General features: G+C 32.9%; 2 protein-coding genes across 2 annotated transcripts; one reads left to right on the top strand and one right to left on the bottom strand.

Annotated features, from left to right (window-relative positions):
• Nucleotides 1-579: 579 nt before the first annotated feature.
• Nucleotides 580-5,987, bottom strand: LOC145613467 (putative beta-D-xylosidase 7). Its single transcript, XM_081668576.1, has 7 exons — nucleotides 5,489-5,987; nucleotides 4,037-4,336; nucleotides 3,081-3,250; nucleotides 2,821-2,918; nucleotides 2,305-2,716; nucleotides 1,860-2,212; nucleotides 580-1,476 (listed from the first exon to the last, which is right to left on the bottom strand). The coding sequence occupies exons 1-7, from the start codon at nucleotides 5,909-5,911 to the stop codon at nucleotides 884-886; spliced, it is 2,349 nt and encodes a 782-aa protein (XP_081524702.1). The 5' UTR covers nucleotides 5,912-5,987; the 3' UTR covers nucleotides 580-883.
• A 12,416-nt stretch (nucleotides 5,988-18,403) lies between these two features.
• LOC145614173 (putative WD repeat-containing protein C2A9.03) lies at nucleotides 18,404-24,825 on the top strand. The gene is made up of 8 exons (XM_081669182.1): nucleotides 18,404-18,591; nucleotides 18,673-18,850; nucleotides 18,974-19,144; nucleotides 20,337-20,423; nucleotides 23,235-23,369; nucleotides 23,479-23,589; nucleotides 23,675-23,872; nucleotides 23,983-24,825. Exons 2-8 carry the CDS (start codon nucleotides 18,680-18,682, stop codon nucleotides 24,481-24,483), a joined length of 1,374 nt encoding a protein of 457 aa, XP_081525308.1. The 5' UTR covers nucleotides 18,404-18,591; nucleotides 18,673-18,679; the 3' UTR covers nucleotides 24,484-24,825.
• The last annotated feature ends 2,407 nt before the right edge of the window (nucleotides 24,826-27,232 follow it).

Here is a 27,232-nt window from a genome sequence, read left to right as displayed (position 1 = left end):
ACTTGCAGTTTTAAGACTTTTAACTCTTTTAAGTAAGAGATCTTAGTCAGCACAACTAGAGGGTCTTTGGAGTGATTTGAGTCGTTGACATGGTTGTGGCACACATTAACCATTGGTATGTATTTACCATATCAGCTGACACCTGAGAGAAGAAAAAAAAATTGTGAAACAACTGTTACTCTATAGGCCATTGCGGCCTGGCAAGCTGTTAACATTTGGTGCCCGAATTTTCATGCCCTTTGCTTCTCTGTCATTGGACATTGCTCTTGCTTTTATTTCTATGGTCTTCACATATTCATACCCTCAGGTAAGTTTATATAGATGTTGCCATGTTTTTCTGCCATCAAAAGATTTAGTATTGGAACATGTTTAGATTTTTTTTTTTCGAAGAAATAAGTTAAACATATTTGATACAGCTCTATATTGCCATGACTGCCTTTCGCCCTCATTAACTGTAGAGTGACTAATTTCTAGCCCCATGGGTTGCATGATTTCCTAATGTGGGACTTTTAAAATAGGTGTTCATTCAACTGACTTGACTTGAAGAAAGACACTTGTAGATACTTTTTTGTGTAAACATGTTTAAAGCATACTTCATCTTATGCATAATCTGTGCTATAGATTACAGAATTAATGAACAGTTTGCTTTCTAAATGGCTTCTGATTTCCAAGTTATAGTAGAAGAATGAGAAGCATATTTCATCTGACTCACGGCTTCCACTATTATTTAGTAACCCAGCCTAGTATTTTAAAAATTATCACTGATCCTTCACATTAGCTGAGTAGCTGAATCCTTCGGTGGGAGAAGTTTAGTTTGAACAACTTCTGATGGGTTGCAGGGTTGGTGTTGATGTTTGCGGAGATTTCAACAATGAATCATCAGTCAAGCAATATGAACGGCAATTGGAAACTCTTGATCACCCACGACTAAAAAGTGAGTGCCTTCCTCTACCACCATAAGCCCATCTTCGTCAGCTCTGCTCAGGTGCTCACAAGGGCTGAAATTAAATAGGACCTCTGTTTTTTCCCCTGCTTTCAAGTTAACACTCTCAAAACCAACTAGCTTTTTCATTGGACTTCCATTGGTTGTGTTTTCTTGCCTACTGTACAACAACACTGGGTGCTTTCCTTCCATATCCCCTTCATTTTTCACTCCAACAGTTGCTAAAAATTTCATTGTCTTACAAGATTCTGATTCCATATCGGCAACAACAACATACCTCATAGAATCAGTATTTTTAGCCACCTTGGCACTTCCCACTGAATTCAAATTCAAAATTTTTTGAGGAACTGAAGTGAACTTGTATTTGTAGGTTGTATAGCTGAGACCATGTCCAAATTCAAAGACTTTCCTGCCTCGGTAGAACCTGTAAGTGCGCCCAGGGTAGCCTTTGGAAGGATCTGCTCTCATCCTCATGTCTGTCATTGGCACTTTGACAAATTGCTGTGGATACCAAGTCATTGGTAATTTTCCACCTGCAATGATCACAAGTGTTAATTAGTTCTTAATCCCACAAACTTGTCATTATTGTCACCCCAATATTGAGAATTAAAGCACAACCACCATTAACAATAATGATCATATGGCAACATTGGCTGCTGGTAGGGTCTGAGGAAATCCTCATGTATATAGGTAGAGTAGATCATGGTACATTCTCGGCCGTAGCAAATAATACAACCCTTATTTGGCCTAGGGCTTTGGCTGGAAAGTTTCTGCCCTAATTTGAAAAATCAGGTCAGGCTGGTTTAGGCCAAGAAAAATAGTCTATATGCAAGTTGAGCCCTACTTTTTTTTTCAGAATCTAATAGTAGAAAAGCACAATCTTTTTAAGGAGAAATTCTAGTCTCTTTGTACCCACCTGGGTTGTGATCTCCAAAAATGACTTGTGCGAGTGCAACACCACCTGCTTCACCAGGGTACCCAGCCCAGATGATACTGCCAATGTGTGGATCTACTTTGGCAAAACTTATATCAACTGGACCACCAGAGAGGATCACCAATACCACTGGCCTCTTTGCAGCTCTAGCCACCTGAGTGATGAGGTTGTATTGTTTACCTGGAAGCACCAAGCTTGTGCGATCATAGTCTTCTCTTTCTTGTGTTTGATCCAGTCCCATTACCAGCACAACATGGTCGGCTCCCCTTGCAATTGCCACAGCTTCTCGGATGGAAGCGGCAGAACAAGCCACATTGTTGCATCCTGGGTGATATCTGCACATATATTGAACGAAATGAAGCTTATTGTTCTTAATTGAGCATCTTTTAGTAACATCAGACGAGCAGATTTGAAGTTTAGATAGTACCTTGTGTTTTTGACATAGCTCTGCAATGCTTGAAGTGGGGTTATAGAAGTGCATGGATGACCATGATAATTGCCAAGAAGTGTCTCAGCTTTGTTGGCACTGGGACCTATGACAGCGAGGGAGGAGGGTTTTCCCTTAGGTAATGGGAGTAGCTTGTTATTGTTCTTCAACAGGACGATGCCAGATTGAGCAGCCTTGAGTGCTAAGGCCCGACTCTCCCGGGTGCACACTTGAGCGGGGCCAATACCCCCAAATATCAGTTTTTTTGGGTTGCCATCAAACAAACCCAACCTCATTCTCACTGCAAACAAGTTTTCAAGTGCCCTGTTTACCTGTGCTTCTGCCACTTTTCTTTGTTGTACTGCTGATTTTGTGTAGTTTTGCAGGTAGGAACCACAGTTTACATCCATTCCTGCATATTAGGAAATTTGTAGTTACACTAGTTAGTTCTTGCATATTAAACAGACTTGAAAATTGGAGAATGGTGCTAATTTATGTAAAGTAAGTCATAGTTACCAGCTTTTAGGACATCTGCTACTGCATCTTCAGGTGTGTTAGCGTATCCTTGAGCATCATGTATTATCGATACTGCATCACAGTCTGACGTGATATATCTGATGCATTACTATAGATATTAGTGTCTTTTAAATTGTAGTTATGAGGTTACTAAATGTTGAACATTTTATTGAAAGTACTACTATCTACATCCTATCTTCGTCTCAGATAGATGTAATTGTCTGTTATTTGATTTTAAGCATATAATTGATGGAATTTACCCGTCAAAAGCCCATTTTCCTCGAGCTATTTTAGTTAAGAGATTGTAATCAGCACAATTAGGAACTCCATTGACGCGATTGTAGGCACACATTATGCCACTGGCTCTTCCTTGGTGTATGCAGCTCTCAAATGGAGGCTGGTATGTATCTGCCATATCTTGTGCAGTCACCTGCATGTACATATTTTCCATGAAATAGAATAAGTTATCTATTTGCATAGAAATGGTACCTGTACTATGCTACTTCGTATTATTCGAGTCCTCATATTGTTAAGGGTTTTTTTTTTTTAATTTTTTTTTTTAGTTTTAGGATTTTGCTATAATAAAATTCAGGAAAATTTGTTATAAATGATCTTTTAGTGTAGGGGATGAATCTGTATGATACGAGGATCCCCACCTTTAATGACTCTCACTTAGTAAGATTCGAACTTCCAACCTTTACGAACTAAGGTTACATTTTTTATACTAGTATCATTTATTATTATGACGAGTTACAACTTACAAGTAGTGGAGTCTTATAATCCTGAACATTTTGTCCCAAGACATGCTGGTATAGGACAGAGTAACACATAAGGCGGTGTTTGGGGTTAAGAAGAAGAATCTTTGAACAATGTTCCAAATCTCATGCTCCCTTTTCCCGATGATTATGGGGGTGTACCACTAGTCACAACCTTACAAAAACTTAATAAAGGATGTGGGGTGACGAGGAAATTAGTAACATGGTGCTACTCCTCGTCATCGTTTTCGGCCAATGAGAAAATAACACGTTTGAACAACTTTTAATTACGGTAGGGAATAATGTGTTTTAGGTACAAGTACAATGTAACGCAAGTATGGAGTATAGATTTATAATTGGTCATACACTCACACAATTTTAATTAAATTAGTTATAGAGTTTGTACAAGTCAAGTCTTGAAGGAGTAAAAATTGCATAGCATGGTTGGTTAGGAGACTTACATGAGCATCAAAGACATATCGAGTGTTACCATTCCAACGGTCCAAATCATACGCTGTAAAGTGTTTGCAGCACGCCGATGCCTGAAGGTGACCAAGAGGTCGGCCGCCTCGAAAAGAGTCACCTTGTAAACCTCTGACAAAGTACATTGCATATTTGCCCGTCATCAAAGGGTCTTCTCCGGGAGTCTCTTGACCTCGACCCCATCTTGGATCTCTAAAAATGTTAATGTTAGGTGCCCAAAATGTCATTCCTCGTGCTTGTCCTTGGTTGTATACCCCTCTTGCTTCTTTTCCTATTGCCTTCATTTTCACATTATTCAATTAATATTAAATGTTGGGCCTTCTTTTGTTGGGAAATTATTGGCATTTTATTTAATTTTCTCCATCTATGACCAACTTTATGTTATCATGATGTATCATATCTTGAAAACAATTCTATTGTGAAGTACTCATTAGTAGTGTTACGAATTTACATAATTGGGTGATAAAGGACTGTAAGGATTAATGAGATGACAGATAGCATATTTCATGTTATACTTCGTATGAGCACAAAATTTGTTTATAAACCAACACAACATACTTCGTATGAGCAATGGCACATAATCTACAAACAATTAACCATTATGCATTTACAAAAAATTTGGGACTGAAAGAGTATATACTTGTATTTGTCTGCCTTAGGTTCTTAGGTACGATATTTTCAACTGACTTTCATTTATCTAAATTTACTTGAATTTAGACTTATTATAACTTATTTTGGTTGTAAACTTAAGTAACTCTTATCATATTTTTCAACCATTATCGGAACTTAATTTATTTTTTTCTCAAATAAAGTGAACCTTTGGCCATCGTCCTTAATCTATGTGAAAGTTTATTCAATCCTAACAATTAAAGTACTCCATAAACAAAATTAGACTACTGATTCCACCGTAGAAAGAACAACTTCCAAAAAAGAGTGTAATTAGACTGGATAATCAATGCAAGTAGGACATACCAAAGCAGAAAGTAAAACAACCTGCTGGACTATTGGACCATAGAGTAATACTCCCTCCATTTTCTATTATTAATCTACTTAAATCACTTTCTATTCCACTTAATATGCTACTTTTATTTTTTTGGTTTGTTTGTTTGAAATAACTGATTATAATAATAGTTTAACATTACTCGTATCAAATATCAATGTATTATTACTCTGTTTATCGAATTTACAACTTTGTATATGCTACTTAACAGTTTAACATGACAATGATATAATCTGTTCGCCTGAATTTGACAGTCACATTAAAGAACAGAGAGATGGACTATAACTAATTCTGTAACTCTATTCAGCTGGATTTAATAGTCACATTTACAATTTGACAGTGATAACACCTTATCCTAATTTGGATAAACAACAACAAAAAAAAAAAAGTTATCACAGTAAATATGCAACTCTAGGAAAGGTAAAATTACCTGACCAATGCGGTACCAAAGTTGAACATCAAATGAAGCAGCAGTAAGAATAACTTGAGGAAAACTAGTAGCACCACGAATGCTACCATTAAGAGAAACACCGGGACCGGCATCGGCAACCCCGTGCAACGCCTCGGACCACCATTCGTAAGCCGGGATGCCGAGGCGGGGGATAGCAGGGGCAGTGTTTACTAACTGTGAGGCTTTCTCGTCTAACGTTAGATGCGCTACTAAATTTTTGGCGCGTTGTCTAATAGGCAAGTTTGATCTACAAAATGCGTATTTTTTAGTGGTTGGATTTGATGCATCGCAAGCGAATGGCGGCAATGCCGCTGTCGCTGCGTCGATGTTGGCTAGAATGAGTAGTAGCACCGTCGTGAGGACGGTTGCCGAAGAGGCGGAGTTTTGAAGGTTAAGGTTCATTTTGGGTAGTTTTGGTTGGGACTTGGGAGTGGGATGGAGCGTTAAGTGGAGTCATATAAAGGAGTTCTGTGTGTATAGGATTGGTTCATTCGGTGCTTAAAGGTTAAAAGACAGTTATACCCTTCTGGTTCCTACCTAAATGGCATTTTATTACTCGTACTAACTTCATTGATTAACCTTGTCCAAATTAATTACTACAGTACTTCGTAATTACTTGGTTGGAAGAGGTTGGAAGAGTGGAAGAGTGGGACCATGGAGGGATTAAACGAGGAAGAGGGAGACCAAAGATGACTTGGTTGGAAGGAGTGAGGAAGGATATGAAGTGCATGGATTTACGTGAGGATGAAGTTTTGGATCGTAAGGGATGGAGGAGAAAGATTTATGTTGATGACTACACGGAATAATCAAATTTGGTTCATGTTAGCCGACCCCACTTTTGGGATTAAGGCTTTGATTGATTGATTGATTGATTGATTGATTGAGTACTTCGTAATTACGTGTAAGGGCCTGTTTTCATTGACTGAACTCAGCTGAACAAAATTAGACTTATTAGAACAAAATTGATTAGAGCTGAACTAAATATACTGAACTGAAAATAAACGTATTAGAATAGGCCCTAAATAGTTGTACTATTTAAATTCTTTTGTTGTTTACAAAATACGGTAATAAGAACGGATAATGAGAATCGATCCTAAAGTTCTTTAAAAGTGAAAGGGGTTTAAATCAGTTGTGCTACTCTTGACACAATTTTCATGTGGATGACTTACTAATATTGGGGGTTTAATGGTTCGAAGTGGAGTTTGCACCTAGAATTACGAGATACGGTCACGTTTTATTACATTCTGCTTGAGGAAAAGTCTGATTCATCGCAAGTCACCAAGGAAAAAAAGTATGTTTCGGTTGTTTTAAAGTGTGTTACTTCGCATTAAAGTGGCTTTGTACTGTTATTAATGACAAGAATGGAGGACACACACATTGCCGCATGAGAGCCAAGGATTCTCGCACACACGCACATCAAACTTGCTAAGTTGCTATAAAATATTAGGCCTGTTCACGGATTGGATATCCGAATACTCAGATATCAGAAATTGATATCTCCGATTTGAAAATATTGGATATCCAAAATTTCTAGATCGGATGCTTCGGATATCCATTATCCAATATTAAGTAAAATTGTTATGACTACTTTCTAAATTTCACTAATTGTACCATTTTTTTATCGCTAAGTTGTACAACATATTTTTAATAAAATAGTAGTCATTTTGCAATAAATATAATCATCAAATATATTAAAAATATAATAAGTTAATAATACAAGGTTCGTTTTATATGAACAATTTAAAAATTTTATATATATTTCACTATCTTAGGCTTTATATTTCGGATACCTTTCGGATATCGGAATCCGAAAATTTGAAGATTAACATCCAAATCTGCATTTTATATCCGTTTTATCGAATCGGATATCCGATCAAAAATGAAAACTCGGATCGATTGCAGATCGGATTATCGGATTTTCGAATTCTCGGGTAGTTTTGTACAAGCCTATCACAAATGGGTTTAAATCCTCTGTCCCATTTTTCATGTTCCATTTGTGTTCAACTTAATATTATTGGTTGTAATAATTACAAGGTCCCACTTCTCAAATTCTAAAAGGCAAATAAATATTTTAAGAACCAATCATATATAGTGGAACACCAGTAGGACACAAATTATGGGACATATGATTTTCTCCCATCAAGAATAATAATAATAAAGCCCAGTAAACAAATCTGTATTCACAGATCATAGCACAATTAAATGAGATTAAAGTTGCTCACCTATTTTGTTATTTATGGCCCAACATCTGGCCCAGAATATAAAAGGCTTTAGATAATCTTACCACCACCAACAATTCGAAAGGATATTTAGTAAAAAAAAAAAATATACTGTACTATATATGTTTAACTTATTTCATACGTAAATTACTTGAAATTATAAATTAAAAATATAAAGTTGAGAAAAAACGCGTAAAGCTACTAGAAAATTAGTTTATTATACATCAAGCATTAGTTAATCTCTCTACTCTTTTGTAATTTTTCCTACTTTTGCTTTATTTATTTTCTCGTATTAAGATCATAAAACAACGGATAATGAATGAATGAAAGGAACAAAGAATAAAGAATAACAATTTGAAAACTTAACCTCACTAGAAATTTTAAATGTTAGCAATATGTAATTGTGTATGCACTTGTCAAAAATAAAAGTACAAGTTATTGTGTGTATGCATGCATCATTTAAAAGTGTTTAAAATCATCAACGTAATAAGTTGTTTTTGACCATTTTGCCCAAGAATAGGACGGTGGAATTAGATTAGGATGAGATTATGAGATTAATTTCTTATCTTTAAACCATCATCAAAATCACGTCATTTATTAATTTAATTGCTCCCCTAATCGTAGTTGTTGTAACTAACTATGGTTAAACTAACGGCGTCAGGGTCCTACAACGTTAAGTGTGTCCCAGTAGTAAAATACAAGTACCACATTGATTTGCGTATGGCCCAGCGAAGCAGGAAAATGGAGTAAGAGTGCACGTGGCGTGACATGGGTGCGCCTGAATCTTTTAACTTGGTTTCTTAGTTAAACACGTGGACCCCCGAGACCTGTCCAGCTGTCCTCTTACAGTTGCCAACTTCATCAGATAATTCCTCCGTTTTTTCTAAGTTGACACGTTTCAATAGTCACGTTTGTTAACACACAATTTCAACCATATCTTTAATTACTAATAAGCAAAAATTATGAAAATTTGATGTATTTTGAAAATATATATCATAATGAATTTAACAAGATCGCACATGACTATATTTTTCATTATGTATAAATCACAAAACACAGTCAAAGGGGAGTGTGTGAATAATGCTCTAGTCAAAACGTGTCAACTAAAACATACGGAGGTAGTATATTCCATGACTAGTATTTGAGCTCGGATAGAATATGAAATTTGATAGAATAAAGTATATAAATTAATTATCAGCTTTAATCATCACTTCATCACGATCATTAACATATTATTGAGTTAGAATCTGTTCACATTTACTGAACGGACTGATTGAAGATGAAACGAACTGAACTGAAATGAGCTAAAATGAATATTTTATGAGAGAAAGAAATTAAAAGCTGAAATGAACTGATTGAAGCTGAACTGAATTGAAATTAAGTAAATGTGAACAGGCCTTTAGTCCTTTAATATGGTATTAGCGTCAATGTGATACAGCTATTATGTATCTAGTGTTATAACTTAAGAATTACAAACTCTTTCATTTTTAATGTAATACTCTTTTTATGATTATAGCAATAAAAAAAGTAAAATTTTACAATCTATGTCAAAATCAATACCACTTTAAGAGTGATCAAGCATTAAAACCCAACACCCTAAATATCTTGTAAAACAAACAAACAAAAACAATGGTAATCGAAATATTAAAAAGTGTATTATTTATAACATGACAACACGTTTTTTGGGAGCATGTACCTTTTTGTTTTGTTAAACTATATGACATAATTTTTACTTTTTTAAAAAAAAAGTTAAGGGAAAAGCTTGTATTTTATAAAGGAGAATGATGTTTACTTTTTTGTTTTATTTATGTGCACAGGCCTGTTCCTAGCTTTTTAGTGGCCTATGGGCGGAATGATAAATTGGGGTCCTAATTATCAAGTAGAGTAAAAAATGTAAAATAAAATTTGATTTTTTTGCTTTGCTATGAAATGATCCAATTATAAAATACCAACTTACAATAAACAATCTCGTTCAACTTACAATAAACGAAATGAAGAAACTAAATTACTTAGACCCCCTTGGTCATTCAAAATTCACGGGAATTCTAACTTTCCATGAAATACCACTTTCTATGGGAATTTATCCCATGTTAACCAAACGAGGCCTTAAAATTAAGTAAGATCCTGTCTAAATTTTTTTAAAAAAAAAAAAACAAAAACAAAATAATCATATCATACAAAACATAGTCTACGAGTATTTTTAGATGCATATTCACCAATAAAAGCATCTACAATAAACTCCAATATTTCAACTCCAATTCCGCAAACAATGAACTATAAAATATGATAATTCACACAAAAGAACATATAAAATCAAAATAATACAGTACTAATTTACTGAGGATGGAAGCTATTCAAAAAAAAAAATTTACTGAGGATGGAAAATTGTAAAAATAAATTAAAGGAGATAACCAGTAAAATGGAATTGAGAAGACATTAAGACCATGACAAGAATTATTTTGGAAGGGAAATTGAATGACTATGGTAATTAATAATCTGTAGGGAATTAATTAGGAAAGAATTTAAGCATTGATTATGCTTGGAAGTTGAAATTTGGGGAAAAGAATATGTGATATTGAAAGTTACGTATAGTATAATTGGAATATTTTTCTTTTCTTTTTCCTTTTTTTTTTTTTTTTTTTTTTTTTTTGTGTGTGTGTGTGTGAAAAAATCTGAAGTATTAAATAATTTGGGCCTTCTTCCCTTAGGCCCGGGGCGATGGCACCTGTTGCCCTGCCTAATTATTTATGGCTAGACTCTAGTCTAGGCATCTTACCCTACACCCCTTTCCTCAAATACTCACTTTCACTACATAAACGCACTGTCCCCCTCCCCACCATATATATACAAAAAAAAAAAAAAAAAAAAAAAAAAAAACCATCATTCTCATTTCACTTTCTCTCTCCTTACCCATTTTCTGCATTTTCTCTCTCTACACCTATTTTTCGCATTTTTAAATCCGAATATTTCTACGAATTTGTGACAAATTATCAAAAAAATTGTTCAATTACTACCAAATCAAGGTCGAAATTCAAAGGAGCAAGTGATTTTGTTCATATTTAGTTCGAAAAAGAGTATAAGCACTAGTTTTAATAAATTTTTGTTGCAATAGTGTTACAGGAATAACATCAAAGTGTAAAACATGGAAAAAAGAGTATTAACTATTGCTTTTTAATAATTTTTACTAATTTTCATTTAAATATTAGCAAGCTGAATAAATACATTTTGATTTTTGGATATGAAGTCTTTTTTTTTTTTTTTTTTTTTTTTGCAGTACAAAGGAAACAGTTTCAGAGAAGAATATCAAAGAATCTGGAGAAAAGTAAGCACTAATTAAATTAGTTCGTAGTGGTTTTTTTTTTAATGAATGTTCATTTTCATTTTGATAAATGTTCATTTATATATTAGTATACAGTCATTCACATGTTAATAAATGATTAATATAATTGTTCATTTACATATTACTACGTAGTCATTGTATTAATATTCATTCTTTTTCATAGTTTAGAGTGGAAAATTATTTTGATGAGTGTTCATTTGTATTTTGACAGATGTATGTTCAATCACATAAAAGTATATGATTTTTCACATATATTAGTATACGATTATTAGAATATTGATAAATATTTATATTTTGGTCATCCTCTTCAAATATTTCATGCTCGGTTCAATTTTGAGTTTCAATATATGTCTTTTTCATATGGATGTATGGTAAATCACATATTGATAGCTTCAAGAGTTATTCACGTATATATTTCATGTTCATTGATTGATATCTTTCATAGGCATTTTTAAACCAATACATGTTCATTTATATATTAATAGATGTTTATTTTCATATTGAATTATGCAAAAATGTTCATTATTTATTAATAGTTGTTCATTTTCATATTAATGGATGATCATTTATACACTAATATATGTTCATTTATATATTAATATATGTTCATTTCCGTATTGATCATTTCAATTGTTATACTATTCATATTCATATGAAAATTGGTTCATTTCAACACTTATTCTTGCTCAAATCTAACGAAAAATTCATTTATTTTTGTCTATTAGTTTAACAAAGAATCGTGGATATAGTGAGCTACACCACACAATAGCAATGAAAAAAAAGGAAGACGACAAAAATAAGGAAAGCAAGAAAGCATGGATTCGCACTACACGGACCAATAACACGAGCTTGAAGTTTTCGATTTTGGATCGAGAATTCATTGTGTATAATAATATGCATGTGTGGAATTGTGTTGTATATTTATATATTCAATATTTTAATTTTTGGGGACATACAATTTCTATTTGACGACTTATATAATGTTCATATTAGGGAAACAACATATATATATATATATATATATATATATATATATATATATATATATATATATATATATATATATATATATATATATATATATGTATGTATGTATATATATTCATATTTTTTGACGACTTATATAATGTTCATATTAGGGAAACAACATGTTCATAAATAAAAAACTAAATATTCATAAGAACTTGTATTTGTGGTTGAGCATTTACAATTGTTGACTTTGAACCATCATTCACTAACTATATTAGAATATACATGTTCATAATCACACCTGAACGATCAATAGAAAACTGTACAAAAGCTAAACATTCAGTTCTTGTATCAAGTCTCTCATAGGACCTAATATTTCTACATTTATTATCTTTATAATCCTCATCAAAACAAATAAATCTTTTCATAGAAAATGAGTCATCCCTTCGCCTCTTACTCCTCCAAACTCTAATTCAAAAACCTTTCATAAAAGTATACTCATTATACATTTCATAAGCATCATCTTCGGAAGGAAATTGTTTCCCCCAAAAATCAAACTGATTTGCTTCTTGAAAAATAATAGCATCCTCTTTTCCACTGCAATAAATAAACATGTAACAGATGAACACATATAGTAGCATTTTTGGTCAATTACAATAATGCATTTGATCACTTACAGTTAAATTACTATATGTAAAAATATAAATGATCATCTATATAGTTACATAACTGAATATTATTTATGAAATTACAAAACATTGATAATCATTAAAAGTCACATGTACAACTTATAATTCCATAAACACAAATATATATATAAATGAACATTTATAATTGCATAATTGAACATTATTACAACAAAACAGAATAACAAATGTTAAGATTTTTTTTTTAGGGAACAAATGTTAAAATACGTTCACTAGTTAGGGAACAAATAATTTTTACTAATTTTCGTTTAAAATCTAGTAATCTGAACAAGTAGCTTTTGATTTTTGGGTATGAACTATGAAGTATTCTCTTTTTTTTTGGGGGGGGGGGCAGTTGAAGGAAATAGTTTCAGAGAAGAACATCAAAGAATCTGGAGAAAAGTAAGCATTAATTGAATTAGTTCGTAGCGTTTCTTTTTTACTGAATGTTCATTTCCGTTTCAATAAATGTTCATTTATATACTAGTATACAATCATTCACATGTTAATAGATGATTAATATAAATATATTGCTACATTTATATATTGCAACATAGTCATTGTATTAATGTTCATTCTTTTTCATAGTTTGGAGTGGAAAATTATTACTACATAGTCATTGTATATATAAATGTTCATTCTTTTTCATAGTTTGGAGTGGAAAGTTATTTGAGATGAATATTCATTTGTATTTTGGTAGATGTTCAATCGCATAAAAGTATATGGTTTTCACATATTAATATACGATTACTAGAATTTTGATAAATATTTATATTTTGGTCATCTTCTTCAAATATTTCATGCTCGGTTAAATTTTGAGTTTCAACATATGTCTTTTTTTCAGATGGATGTATGATAAATCACATATTGATAGCTTCAAGTGTTATTTACGTATATATTTCATGTTCATTGATTGATATCTTTCATAGGCATTTTTAAACTAATGCATGTTCATTTATATATTAATAGATGTACATTTTCATATTCAATTATGTAAATATGGTCATTATTGTATTAATAGTTGTTCATTCCATATTAATAGATGATCAATTCTACAAATATATATGTTCATTTATATATTAATATATGTTCATTTCCATATCGATCATTTCAATTGTTATATTTTCATATTCATATGAAAATTGGTTCATTTCAACACTTATTCTTGCTCAAATCTAACTAAAAAAATCTTGTTTTTGTCTATTAGTTAAACAAAGAATCATGGATATTTAGCAAGGAAGAAAAAGGAAGACCAGACGACAAAAATAAGGAAATCAAGAATGCATGGATTCACGCAACATCAATATGTGTAGAATTGAATTGTATATTTAATATTCAATAGTTTAATTTTTGGTGATATACAATTTCTATTTGATTTTAATAAGAAGGATATAAACTTTTTGTTTCCCAAAGTATTATTACAAATCACATCGTTCAAAAGCAAACATTTAAATAGTATATATATAATACTAATATTTTTTTGACGACTTTGAACCATTATTCACTAACTATATTAGAATATGTTCATAAACACACCTTAACGATCAATAGGAAACTGTCAAAAGTTAAACATTCAGTTCTTGTATCTGACAGGCTAAAGTCGTATCACCTAATCAAAAGTATTACCTAAATCCTCTAACTAAAGTAGATAGGGAAGTAGGGTCGAATCCACAGGGAAACTGGTCTTTCTACTCCTAATTAATTAATATAGTCTAAATTATCAAGGTAACCAAATTGTTGTTATAATATGAAACTATACTACGAAGATTAAGTTTAAGGAGAAAATCAGATATAAGAAGGCCTAGGGTTACAGGTTCACCAATAATTAATATTCCGGGATAAAACATAACAATCAATCAATCAACATTGCACAAATAACATGATTAACAGGCTCTCGCAATTTATTAACCAGCATAGATCTAACAGGCTCTCGCAATTTACTAGATCTAAGTTCCTATTGAAAATAGCCTTTAATATCGAATTAACATCTGCTCGATTCATCAATTCAATATTGCTAAACATTCACAATCAAATTACATCTGCTCGATTCATAATCCAATTGCAAAGAATTGGAACAATTCAATAAGAAATTATCATGCAAAGTCAATAATCAATAATAATAAATTACCCCTTCATATTAATTATGGATCCCCATAAACCCTAGAATTAAACTACTCGGACATAATCAAAACTAAACAAAGCATAATAATTAAACAAGACATAACAGAAATCGGAAAGAGTAAAATACTGAGATTAATTAAAGGAGAAATCGTACCAAAGTAATCAGAATAAAGAGTTGAGTAAAGAACAAAGTATATAGTGTAGAGAGAGAAAATAAGCTTAAGTAGAGAGAGAAAATCTAAGAGAAAGAATTACAAAAGTAAAGGAAGAATAACGAAGTGTAAAAAAGGGAATCCTAAACTTGCTTAACAAAAACATATTTATAATAAGCAAGAATCCTAAACTAAAACAAACTAAACGATGCTTAAAAGATCTATCAGAGACACGCGCCCGACCGGGCGCCACACCGCCCGACCGGGCGCGCCTTTTTGTTGCGATATAAGTCTTCTTTGCCCGATCGGGCGCGCCATCGGGCGGACCATCGGGCGGACCACCGGGCGGACCACCGGGCAGACCATCGGGCAGACCACCGGGCAGACCACCGGGTGGACCATCGGGCGGACCACCGGGCGGACCATCGGGCAGACCACCGGGCAGACCACCGGGCGGACACCCTTGGGCCGCTTGGACTCCTCGTTTAGGCTCGTAACTTGGCCCAAACCAAATATCCTCTTTGGGGCTTTAATCATTCGGTCCAAATGTCTCGTCTTCACACAAGTCGAGCCCTTATTCACCGGTTTGATTACTCTAACCGATCTTGGGCTACGAAAGATGGCCGTGCTCCTCCAATGCTCGTAGTTGCTCCATAAAATCCCGGGAAAGTACTCCAAAGGTGCAATTCCCTACAAAACTCAACCAAAACTACGAAAACACTAGAAAACACATATTAGTAATAAAAATGGCTCTAAAGAGCCAAAAACACTACTAATAATGACCAAGGGACGGGGGTAAAATACTACATAAACTAGACATATCAGTATCAAGTCACTCATAGGAAATAATATTTCTACACTTATTATCTTTATAACCCCTTATTAGAACAAATAAATCCTTTCATAAAAATGAGCCATCCTTTCGCCTTTTACTCCTCCTAACTCTGATCCCAAACCTTTCATAAAAGCATACTCATTATACATTTCATAAGCATCATCTATCGAAGGAAATTGTTTCCTCCAAAAATCAAAGTGACTTGCTTCTTAAAAAATAACAGCATCCTCTATTCCCACTGCAATAATTAAACATGTAATAAATGAACAAATACAGTAGCAATAATGGTCAATTACAATAATGCATTTGATCAATTACAGTAAAATTACTATATGTAAAAATATATATGATTATCTATAGTTACATAACTGAACATTATTAATGAAACTACAAAACAGTGATAATCATTAAAAGTTGCATGTATAACTTATAATTCCATAAACACAAGTGTATATATAAATGAACATTTATAATTGCATAATTGAACATTATTACAACAAAACAGAATAACAAAATGTTAAATTATTTTTTTGGAGGGAATAATATTAAAATATGTTCACTAGTTAAAATTTACATGAGCATCTTTAAAAGAATGAAAATCATTCAAATTTACATGTACAACATATATTTTCGAATACGACTACAATAAACCTATAGTTTACTACAGAAACATACATTAAACATAAATGAACATTTACTATTACACAAGTGATCATTTTTTTTACTAAAATTATTTTTAAACGATACACCAATGTGATAAAAATAATCGATTTGGCAAAACAATAACAACTATAGATGTTCATATAAGACGCACAAAACTGGAAAAGCAACAATCAAATAATAAGATTACAATCATAATTACAAAATAAAAACAATTACACAAATAAGAATCAAATTAGAAGAATAATACAACCAAAATTTTGAATCAACTACTAATAACAAAAACCAATACCAAAACCAGAGCATTATAATCAAAATTAAAATCAGTAGAACAAAAACTATGAAATCAAAACATTATAATCGTACAATCACAATCACGATCAAAAGCAATTAAGCTAGAATCACAGTCACGATCAAACGCAATTGAGCTAGAAATTTCCATGGAAGAAGAGAGAGAAAAATTGGGGGAAAAATAAAAAATGCAAGAGAGAGAAAATGAAATCAGTAAAATAAGAGAGAAATAAAATGAAAATTAGGTTAAGAAAATCATTATATAGTTGCTTGAATAGAAAGTTAACAAAAATGAAAAATGAAGAAAGAAAAAAAAAAAACAAAAATGGCAGAACAGTGCAATATAAAACGACGTAGTATCATGGGGGTGTAGGAAAAGCTGACTAGCCTAGAGTCTAGGCAAAAATTTGTATGCCCTGCTTTAGGGACGGGCCTGTATGTGCATATGGACTCTGTTTAATTTTTCCTTTTCGATGCAATTTTTTCTTTACACGCGTAAAATGTATTGTTTAGACACAAGTAAGGATGTAAGATCAAGGGGAAAAAATCACACTCATATATTTATGTGATTAATTAATATTTTTTAATTTTAGTTATGTCTGCAAGTAACCTAAATACAAGTTTTATTGATCATAAAGAATAATAAAAAAATACATATGAGTAATATTTTTTGTTGATCGTTTGTATAGTGCATACTAATTTGAAAATCATACCTAAACGAAATAAGAAATTGTGATACAGAATCATTTGCTTAAATTTTGTTCTTTATTGCTCGCAAATCATACTAATGTCATTGTGGCCAACTTTATAATAAGTCAATAATATCAATTGTGCAATTTTATAAAATACCTCTTACCCTCAATTTATATCCCGCCAAATAAGTTAAAAGGGAGAGGTGAATCTAGATATCGATCATGTCTAAGGGCCTGTTCACTTCAACTTAATTTCAGTTCAGTTCAACTCTAATCAGTTCAGTTCAGCTCCTAATTTCCTTCTCTCATTAAATATACATTTCAGCTCAGCTCAGTTCATTGCAGCTCCAATCAATTTAGTTCAGTTCTGCTCAGTAAATGTGAACAGGCCCTAAGCCCCTGAAATGAGGAAGGATAAAGTTGTGATATTAGTTGGGCAATTGACGCATGTTGATCTTTCATTAATGCAACTCCAAGCTCGATCAATGTCATATCATACTTATAAACTCCCTTAATAATTTTTATATTTGTTAGATTGGTCAAAAACAAGTTGATATATTGACATACTCGTCATGCTCATACTGAGCTCATGCCAAATTTAGAAAATAATGTCCATGCACAATTCATTGTCCACCAGCATGCTTTGTGTCCTTGCCATGTCGATGAAGGGCTTGTGCCAAATCAGGCCATTTTCATCTCATGTCGACCCAACCCATACGCCATACGGCCATACCCAGCTTTAGGGAGAAGTTTCCATTTTGTCATTTACAGTCAAAATAAACAAACATATCAAATCAAATGCCACAATAACAGCAGTTAACCATGCTTAACGGCAGGTGACAGGTCGTCTTCCTTTTAATGGGACCCAAACCTCACAAAATTCCATTTTAAAATATGCACACCATTTAATTAATTAAAAATGACTCACACTTGCCATTTACCAATTCGACCTCCTTCCTTCTTCACTCCCTCTCACCATCACAATTCACAATACTCGTCCACCATTCTTTATAAATAACTACTTCTTCTTTCCTTCCCACCATTTTCCCACAATTTCTCTATCTTCTCTTTTTTCACATACTCTATTTTCAGAATTTCAGTTCCCTTCAATCTTGAGGTAAATCACGCGTGGATCGGTGTAATTAGTGCTTAATTCGTTTACTTATTGTGTGTATATTAATAAGAATGAATTTTGCAGGATTCAAATGGCGGAGTTTCAATTTCAAAACGACGAGCTCGAGTTTGTTGATGATGTTAACGATTTTACTAATTTTGACGGCGAGCTTTTAGCTTTTTCCGAGAGTTCTTCGCCGACAAGTAGCCTTTGTAACACCGACGATCCTTTTGATTCCGACGTTGAGGATTGCTTTGACATCGTACGTTTTCTGTATTGATCTTTCTGTTTCTTTTTCATTTTGATGTTCGGAATTGAACTCTGTATTTGATTTGTTTAAGTATGAATAATTGATTGAAAAATTGGTTGTTTTTGTGAAAAATAGTGTGAAGGAAAGTCGAAAAGCGAAACGACGGCGTTGGAAGCGAAGAACGGGAAAGATATACAAGGAATACCATGGGATAGGCTTAATTTTACGAGAGATAGATATCGTAAGACTCGGTTGAAGCAGTATAAGAATTTTGAAAGTCTTCCTTCTCGAGAACATTTGGAAAAGGTCTGTTTCTTATTTTGTTTGATTTTTGAGAATATTCATTTTTTGATTTTTTTTTTTTTTTTTTTTTTTTTTTTTTTTTTTTTCTTTAGCTGAAAATGTCAATTTACATGAATTTGGCGGATGAACTGATTGTATTTTTACTGAATTGACAGTTTATTTTGATTTATGTCGTTTCAATATCGTTATTGATGCTGATTTTTAACACTGATATGCATGAATTGAACTGCTTTTAGTTAATTTAACTGATTAGAATATATTTTTGTTGATTGAAAATTGCTGTTGATAAACGCGGGCCTGAGCCGCACCCGCAAACCAAGAGAGAGAGTCCACTTCACAAGTCCAAGGAAGTTCCATCCCAAAACCATATGGCAAATAGAAGGAGTAGCCCCTTAGCCTTATAAAGTGTTTAACTCTCTCTTTTTTAATCAATGTGAGACTCTTACATGTGTTACTTGGTGGGATATACTTCAACACTCCCCCTCACATGTAAGGTCCCTTTTAACTCAAGGATCATTTGATCCAATTCAATTTGGCCTAGAATACTTGATGTCAATTAAAGGTCCTTAACTTGGGCCTGATAATATACTCAAGTCATTAGAGGTCCCAAACCGTGGGCCTCGCTCTGATACCATGATAAACGCGGGCCTGAGCCGCACCCGCAAACCAAGAGAGAGAGTCCACTTCACAAGTCCAAGGAGGTTCCATCCCAAAACCATATGGCAAATAGGAGGAGGAGTCCCTTAGTCTTATAAAGTGTTTAACTCTCTCTTTTTTAATCAATGTGAGACTCTTACATGTGTTACTTGGTGGGATATACTTCAACAGCTGTTATAGTAATAAGAAGTTTTTATACAGAACTTAGTTTTTAATTGTCATATTTCGGAATTAATTTGATTTTTTATTTTTTATTTTTTTTTTAATATATTTATTTAATAAGTATGACTACTTTAAGTTTATTATTATTATTATTATTATTATTATTATTATTATTATATAAATATCGTATGGAATAGTACTTTGAATAAATCTAAAGTAAGATCGAAAATGACACTGATACCGAATAGGCCCTGTTTTTGGTTTTATAATTCATGGTTGTTGATGTGCAATCATTTTTTGTTCATGTAGCCGACTCCATTTTTGGAACTAAGGCTTTGATTGATTGATTGGTTTGTTGACGTACAATATGTAACAGGAATGCAAGCAAGTGAAGAGAAGCCAAACCTTCTATGACTTTCAGTTTAATACAAGACTTATCAAGTCCACAATTGTGCATTTTCAGGTAAAATTTATGCTTGTTTTCAGGTTGTTGCAAAATCCTAAGTAGTTTTGATAAGGGATCACTTAAAGGGACCTTTGAGATTCAAGTGTGAAGTCGTCAAATCTTTATATATTGGCCACAAGGAACAAATGTGAATTTCGGGATCATTTCTATATTTGATGGAGACTAGACTTCGAATTTGTATATTTTAGCACTTGAGGACTCTATAACAATTTGCAAGTTAAAAAATCAAACATAATTTATAGTGAAGAGAAGAATTTAATTGAAAATTCATTTGACTTAAAATTACCCTTTTTAATTTTCTTTTTATCAAGGGAGATTGTAAAGTCAATTATAGAACAAACAGATCTAAGAATTGAGGATGTCAATTGTCAATCTGAATTTTTTTTTTATTTTTTATTTTTATTTTTTATTTTTTTATTTTTTAAATATTTACATTATGTTTGTTCTTTAATTGACATACAATCTTTCTCGAAAGAAGCAAGCAATTCTTAAAGGTATCTTTTGTCAAATGAATATCTAAACTAAATTCTATCCTTCCTAAAACCATTTCTTAAATTCTTTATATGCTATGAGTACTCACTACTCAGTGTTGAAACTTGAAAGTTAACATGACAAGTTGAACTATATTCTCCATCAAATATGGTAATGATTGAGAAAATTACTCTTTTTCTTTGCTGCTAATATATCAAAATTGACCAGTTTACATTTCGATTTGCAAGGTCCTTGATGTGGCTTTACAGTTAAGGGTCCCAAGGAAACTCACTTAGCAAAGAGTGTCTAACGCGAGTTTGTAGCCATGTGTCAGACACAACCATTTCATGAAAATTTTGCATGATTTTGGTCCAAAATATTGTCGTACCCAGATCTGAGTGCCGAGTGTCTAAATAGGTATTTGAGGAAAAGAGTAACATTAGATGTTAAGATAGGGGGTTTGCTGCGTGTTTGAGGTCTCTTAGATTCAACTATCATGTGTTTCTTATAGAAGGATACACTAAAGAATTTCAGCTTTAGGCTTAAGATGGTATAATTGGCCTCTAGTTTGCTTGTTAAGACATTTGGTTATGACATTAAGCAAACAAATCTAACTATGGCCTAGATGAATTGTTATGTGGCTCAAATTTGACCAACCTCATTTTTCATCACATGTTGAATTTCTTGGCTTAAACAAATTGTTATGTGGCACAAATTGACCTGCTTCATTTTGCTTCCCATGTCTATGTATTTTTCAATGTTGTATCTGGTGGCAAAAACCATGTGGGTTGTATTTACTTCATCTTTTTGTGCAGATTATTGAAGATTTAATCATTACTATTGATTTGATGCTAAATACTCACAAAATATTCTAAATATAAAAGTTCGGTCATGTAAGGTACTATCTTGAGTGGATTTTGCTTTGTGGTGCTGTAATTTGTTATACTTGTAGTAATATAAGGTATTATGTTAAGCATTATGTTATTTTCTGTTGTAGTGCTTATAAAGTTATCTTGTCTACTTAGTATAATACTCTGGTTAATCTGGTAAAAAGCATCATATTGTTGCATGCAATACATTAAGTGTCTGTTTGGCATCTTGGAAGTTCATGTTTGGAGGTTGTAAAATATGTCACCCTTGTAGATAGAACAAAGGAAAAAAAGGCAGAAAGAGGAGGTTTGAAAGTCAGGAGGCTAGGTTTGGTGTCTTTTACATTAGACATCAGAATAAAGCCCCTTTAGTTGCAGAACATGTTCATTTGTATTGTATATCTGCATATGAGTTATTTAAGCAAAACCTCAGATCATATTATCCTTGTAATAATAAAGAAATTAATAGAGTCTGAACATCTGAAGTCTGTCTATATATTACTGCTTCGAACTGGATTTACTATTAATTGACCTTGGCCACTTTGCTTTTGGGTGTCATTTGATGCTTAAATTCTAATAATGTAAACAATTTAAAGTGGTGTTTACAACTCTATTGTTTTGATTAGCATTATAATATTGCTTTAACCGCCTTGTGGCATTAGAATTTTAACTGTCTGTAACAGGATGGAGTTATATCTGAGCAGCTGGCGCTTAAAGGGTACGTTTCAATATGGTATGAGAGAATAAATATAATTCTGAACATGTTAGAAAATTAATGAAGCTTGCAATTTGTTGACAACTCGATAATTATTTTTTTTAATTATGTAATTTCTTTAATGCTATTACTTCCTGTTCAATATCTTGGATTTTTTTTTTATTTTATTTTTTTTATTTTTATAATAATCTTATTGCTTATATACTTTGTGGTGGATTGGAGTTTCTTATTATGTTCACCCTTCTGTCTGACTGTCTTTGCATATGTTAGTAGTTTTTTTTTCGTATTTTTTCACTCCCTTCTGCACAGTCCATATTTAAGCTGCCAATGGTTGGACGCTGACTGTTCATCATGATTCTGTCACCTTGTTTAAGTAAAGACTTCAGTAGTCTTTCTAACACACTTCCTGTGCAATGTCAATTAGCAAGATGGAGAATTAGCTAGTCCAATGTCTACTCCATTCTGTATTTTATTTTATGTCATACCATCTTAGTTGGCTTCCCATATCATCATGTAGCTGGTTGGTGTTGATAGGCTTACCTGTTCCACTTGATCTGAGATTGTAGAGGTGCTTACATAACAGAATTTACTAGGTTAGAAATGCCAGAGAGAGTGATGAGTGCATCAATCTGAGTTTTCGAGTGTAGTGATCTCATTCCTGGTACTTTTAAAAAGCTTATGATTCGTTTATTAAGTTGGTTTGAGAATCTGGTGGTTGTTACTAACTCTCCGAAATCTGTTTTGTGGCTGCAGCTGAGGAATTTGTTGTGGGCGACATCAAAGCATGACGTTTATCTGATGCAGAACTCCTCTGTTATGCACTGGTCTGCTCTACGTAAGAAAAGTGAAGAAGTGATTAATGTGGCTAAACCAATTGTGCCAACAACGGTGAGTCATAAGTGTTCTCATCTGTTGCAAATATGAAAGCTTTTCAAGGGTGTTTCTTTTCATAGTTATCTCACTTATCTGACAGTATTAGCTTCATGATGCATTACAGAAATGCACTCGATCTCTTCCTCAGCCCTTGTCAAGAGTGCAGATTAGCACTATGTGTGTGAAGGATGATCTCTTGGTGGCTGGTGGTTTCCATGGGGAGCTCATTTGCAAGGTATGTGACTTTAATTTTTTGTTCTGTTCACTTCAGTGTTGATAACTTGTTTGGCTTACATGTTATTGTCACTCCCTGGTTGCAGTACTTAAATCAGCCGGAAGTGGAATTTAGTACAAAAGTGACGACAGAGGAGAATGCTATTACTAATGCAGTTGATGTATGCCAAAGCCCAAGTGGTTCAAAATGGATTATAGCTGGCAACAATGATGCTCAAGTTAGAGTTTTTGATGCAGCAAATTTCATTTGCATTAATCATTTCTGCTTTCCTTGGTCTGTGAATGTGAGTATGAACTACCTCATGGCTTCTATGTCGGAAAGCAGCCCAATTTTTAATATTGCTGATGATTTGTGAGATATGTGTTGATTTTCTTATCTTTGCTTTGTTTGTAGAACACCTCGATGAGTCCCGATGGCAAGTTAATGGCTGTCCTTGGTGACAGTACAGAGTGTTTGGTATCCGAATCTCATACAGGGAAAGTCATTGGTACACTCAAAGGGCACATGGATTATTCATTTGCCTCTGCCTGGCACCCTGATGGCCGTATCTTGGCCACCGGAAACCAAGACACAACGTGCAGACTCTGGGATATCAGGAACATGTCTGAGTCCCTTGAGGTACTTAAGGGAAGAATGGGTGCCATAAGAGCATTGAAATTTACTTCAGATGGCCGGTTCATGGCCATGGCCGAGCCAGCTGACTTTGTCCATATCTTCGATACACAATCTGGGTATGAGGAGGCACAAGAAATCGATCTGTTTGGAGAGATTGCAGGGATTTCTTTCAGCCCCGACACTGAAGCACTTTTTGTCGGAGTTGCTGATCGCACTTACGGTAGTGTGCTAGAGTTTAATCGAAGACGTCATAATAAATATTTGGAGGCCATATTTTAGGAAATGTGCCTTTGCAAAGTGCAAACGACCCTGTTGTTTTTTCCAAGAGTGAGATGCAAATATTTGGACATATTAGTTGAAGCTCTTTTTTTTTTTCGGTGCAATTTGAACTGTGGAGGCATTATTTTTAGAGGTTGATGCCGATGCCTCGGAAGTCATCTAGCTATTTTGCTAATTAGGGAGCCTTTTTTCTCCTGATTAGCGTCAATGTAAAGAACACTTTATTTTTTGGATGTTTTTTTTGGGATGTTTTCTAAATTTTGATCATTTTGTGTATTACTATGTACTTTGTATGATTTCCGTTAAAAAAAAATGTACTTTATATGATTTCATGTAAATTTTATGTTTTAATCCGTACTACTTATATTCTTGATCTGCATTTGAGCATTTTTTTTAGTCAATAATATGGATATTGACTAGTAGTGCAACAAGGCCAACAACCCAATCAGGGGCATAGCGACACTTTCAGATAAATGTAAAATGCGTCACTCTTAATCTTAACTAGATGAAGCCCGTGCGATGCACGGGTCGATCTATTTTTTTAAAAAAATATTTTTCATATTTATGTGATTACATTTTTTATTTTATTAGTTGTACGTAATATATCATTTTCTCCTATTTGTTTTAAAATATTAGATAAAAGTCCTAATCTCAAAAGATAATATCCTATTGTAGCGTTTTAAAAATATTAATCCTATGTGGCAATCTAATAATTTTTTAAAAATAAAAATCCTACGTGGTGCTCTAAAATCTCGGGAAAAAACTCCCATATATATATATAGATTAGTTGTACGTAATATATCATTTTATCCGTATTGGTTTTAAAATATTAGATAAAATTCCTAACCTCAAAAGATAACATTTCGTATTTAATTAATGTAACCATTAAAATCTCATTAGTCAATTATGTTTATGTGGCACTTGAATTATTTATTGGATAAACTATAATTTATAATCCTACGTGGCACGTTAACTAATCTTATATTAGGTGGCATAATCCTATTGTAGCGTTTTAAAAATATTAATCTCATGTGGCACTCTAATAATTTTTTAAAAATAAAAATCCTACATGGCTCTCTAAAAACTCGGGAAAAAACTCCCCTTTATATATATACTAGATGAAGCCCGTGCGATGCACGGGTCGATCTATTTTTTTTAAAAAAATATTTTTCATATTTATGTGATTACATTTGTTATTTTATTAGTTGTAAGCAATATATTATTTTCTCCATATTTGTTTTAAAATATTAAATAAAATTTCTAATCTCAAAAAATAATATTCTATTGTGGCGTTTTAAAAATATTAATCCTATGTGGCGCTCTAATAATTTTTTAAAAATAAAAATCCTATGTGGCGCTCTAAAATCTCGGGAAAAAACTCCCCTATATATGTATATATATTAGATTAGTTGTACGTAATATATCATTTTCTCCGTATTAGTTTTAAAATATTAGATAAAATTCCTAATCTCAAAACTTCAAAAGATAATATTTCGTATTTAATTAATGTAACCATTAAAATCTCATTAGTCAATTATGCTTATGTGGCACTTGAATTATTTATTAGATAAACTATAATTTATAATTCTACGTAGCACGTTAACTAATCTTATATCCTATTGTAGTGTTTTAAAAATATTAATCCTATGTGGCGCTCTAATAATTTTTTAAAAATAAAAATCCTACGTGACACTCTAAAATCTTGGGAAAAAACTTCCCTTTATATATAGATTAGATTAGATTGGAGAGCATTAGATAAGTTTTTTTTTTAAAAAAAAAAAAAAAAACAAAATGGCTTACTTTTGGGCTAAAAATAGGATTATGAAGCTTCTAGTTGAACAAAGTAATCTAACATTGTGTTTGGATAAGGTCTCTTTGAGTCTTATCTTATCGTTCTCCATTTACAGTCTCATGAATGAAATCATCAAAAGTATGACTCCATAAATCAAAATATGATACGGACTACTACACGTTGGAGTTGGTAATGCAACCGGAGATATTTGTTCTCATTTGGTTGTAGACTCGTTTTGCAACAATTGATACATGGTCGTGTGTCTAATAGTATACGATCGTGTGATGGCTCTTGCATATGAACCTGACTACACGACCGTGTGTTCTCTCCTACACGACCATGTGATAGCTCTTACATATAAACCCAACTACACGGCCGTGTGTTCTTTCCTACACGACCGTGTGCTTTTGTGGACAAGATTTTACCACACGGTCGTGTACCCTCACCTACACGACCGTGTACGGCAGCATCAAAGAGGAAGTTTATATTTATTAGGTTTCTTTTGAAGACCTTATAAATATACTACTACTATTTTTCCTTATTGATTCATACGTTAATTTCATTATTGAAAATACCCTAAACACACAAACACAAACCTACCCTTTGAGATCTGAACAGTTCTTGAGCAATTTCACTCTTCGGGTTCGGGTGCACGAATTACGAAGGAGAGTTGCGTTAAACTTGGGGGGCGTGCGTCACTAGGAAACTTGTACCGGTGGTGGCGTATTTCGCTTCTAAGGCAGTGGATTTTATTCCGCGGCGCGACTGTGAGTTTGAGATCTTCAATCCAGGAAAGTTCTAATCTTTTGTTTGTTATTGATTTCAACAGTTATTTTACCAACACTACATACCAGTATTTTACATTTCAGGCATTAATCAGAAATGTTAATTTATGTTATCTAAATTGTATTTAAGAGTATTTTAGTAATTTCAAATGTTTGAACATTTTAATTATGA

The sequence above is a fragment of the Chenopodium album genome, chromosome 25 (genome assembly GCF_948465745.1).
Source record: "Chenopodium album chromosome 25, dcCheAlbu1.1, whole genome shotgun sequence".
Classification (NCBI taxonomy): Eukaryota; Viridiplantae; Streptophyta; class Magnoliopsida; order Caryophyllales; family Amaranthaceae; genus Chenopodium; species Chenopodium album.
This window is presented reverse-complemented; position numbering and strand designations above follow the sequence as displayed.

Excerpts from the sequence above, each read along its gene's own strand:
- LOC145613467 (XM_081668576.1), bottom strand. The coding sequence starts at position 5,911 with ATGAACCTTAACCTTCAAAACTCCGCCTCTTCGGCAACCGTCCTCACG. Across the intron at positions 4,337-5,488 it reads TTTGGTACCGCATTGGTCAG|GCAATAGGAAAAGAAGCAAG; the intron begins GTAATTTTACCT and ends GTGAAAATGAAG. Across the intron at positions 1,477-1,859 it reads TTTTGGAGATCACAACCCAG|GTGGAAAATTACCAATGACT; the intron begins GTGGGTACAAAG and ends TGATCATTGCAG.
- LOC145614173 (XM_081669182.1), top strand. The coding sequence starts at position 18,680 with ATGGCGGAGTTTCAATTTCAAAACGACGAGCTCGAGTTTGTTGATGAT. Across the intron at positions 18,851-18,973 it reads TTGAGGATTGCTTTGACATC|TGTGAAGGAAAGTCGAAAAG; the intron begins GTACGTTTTCTG and ends TGTGAAAAATAG. Across the intron at positions 20,424-23,234 it reads CCACAATTGTGCATTTTCAG|CTGAGGAATTTGTTGTGGGC; the intron begins GTAAAATTTATG and ends TTGTGGCTGCAG.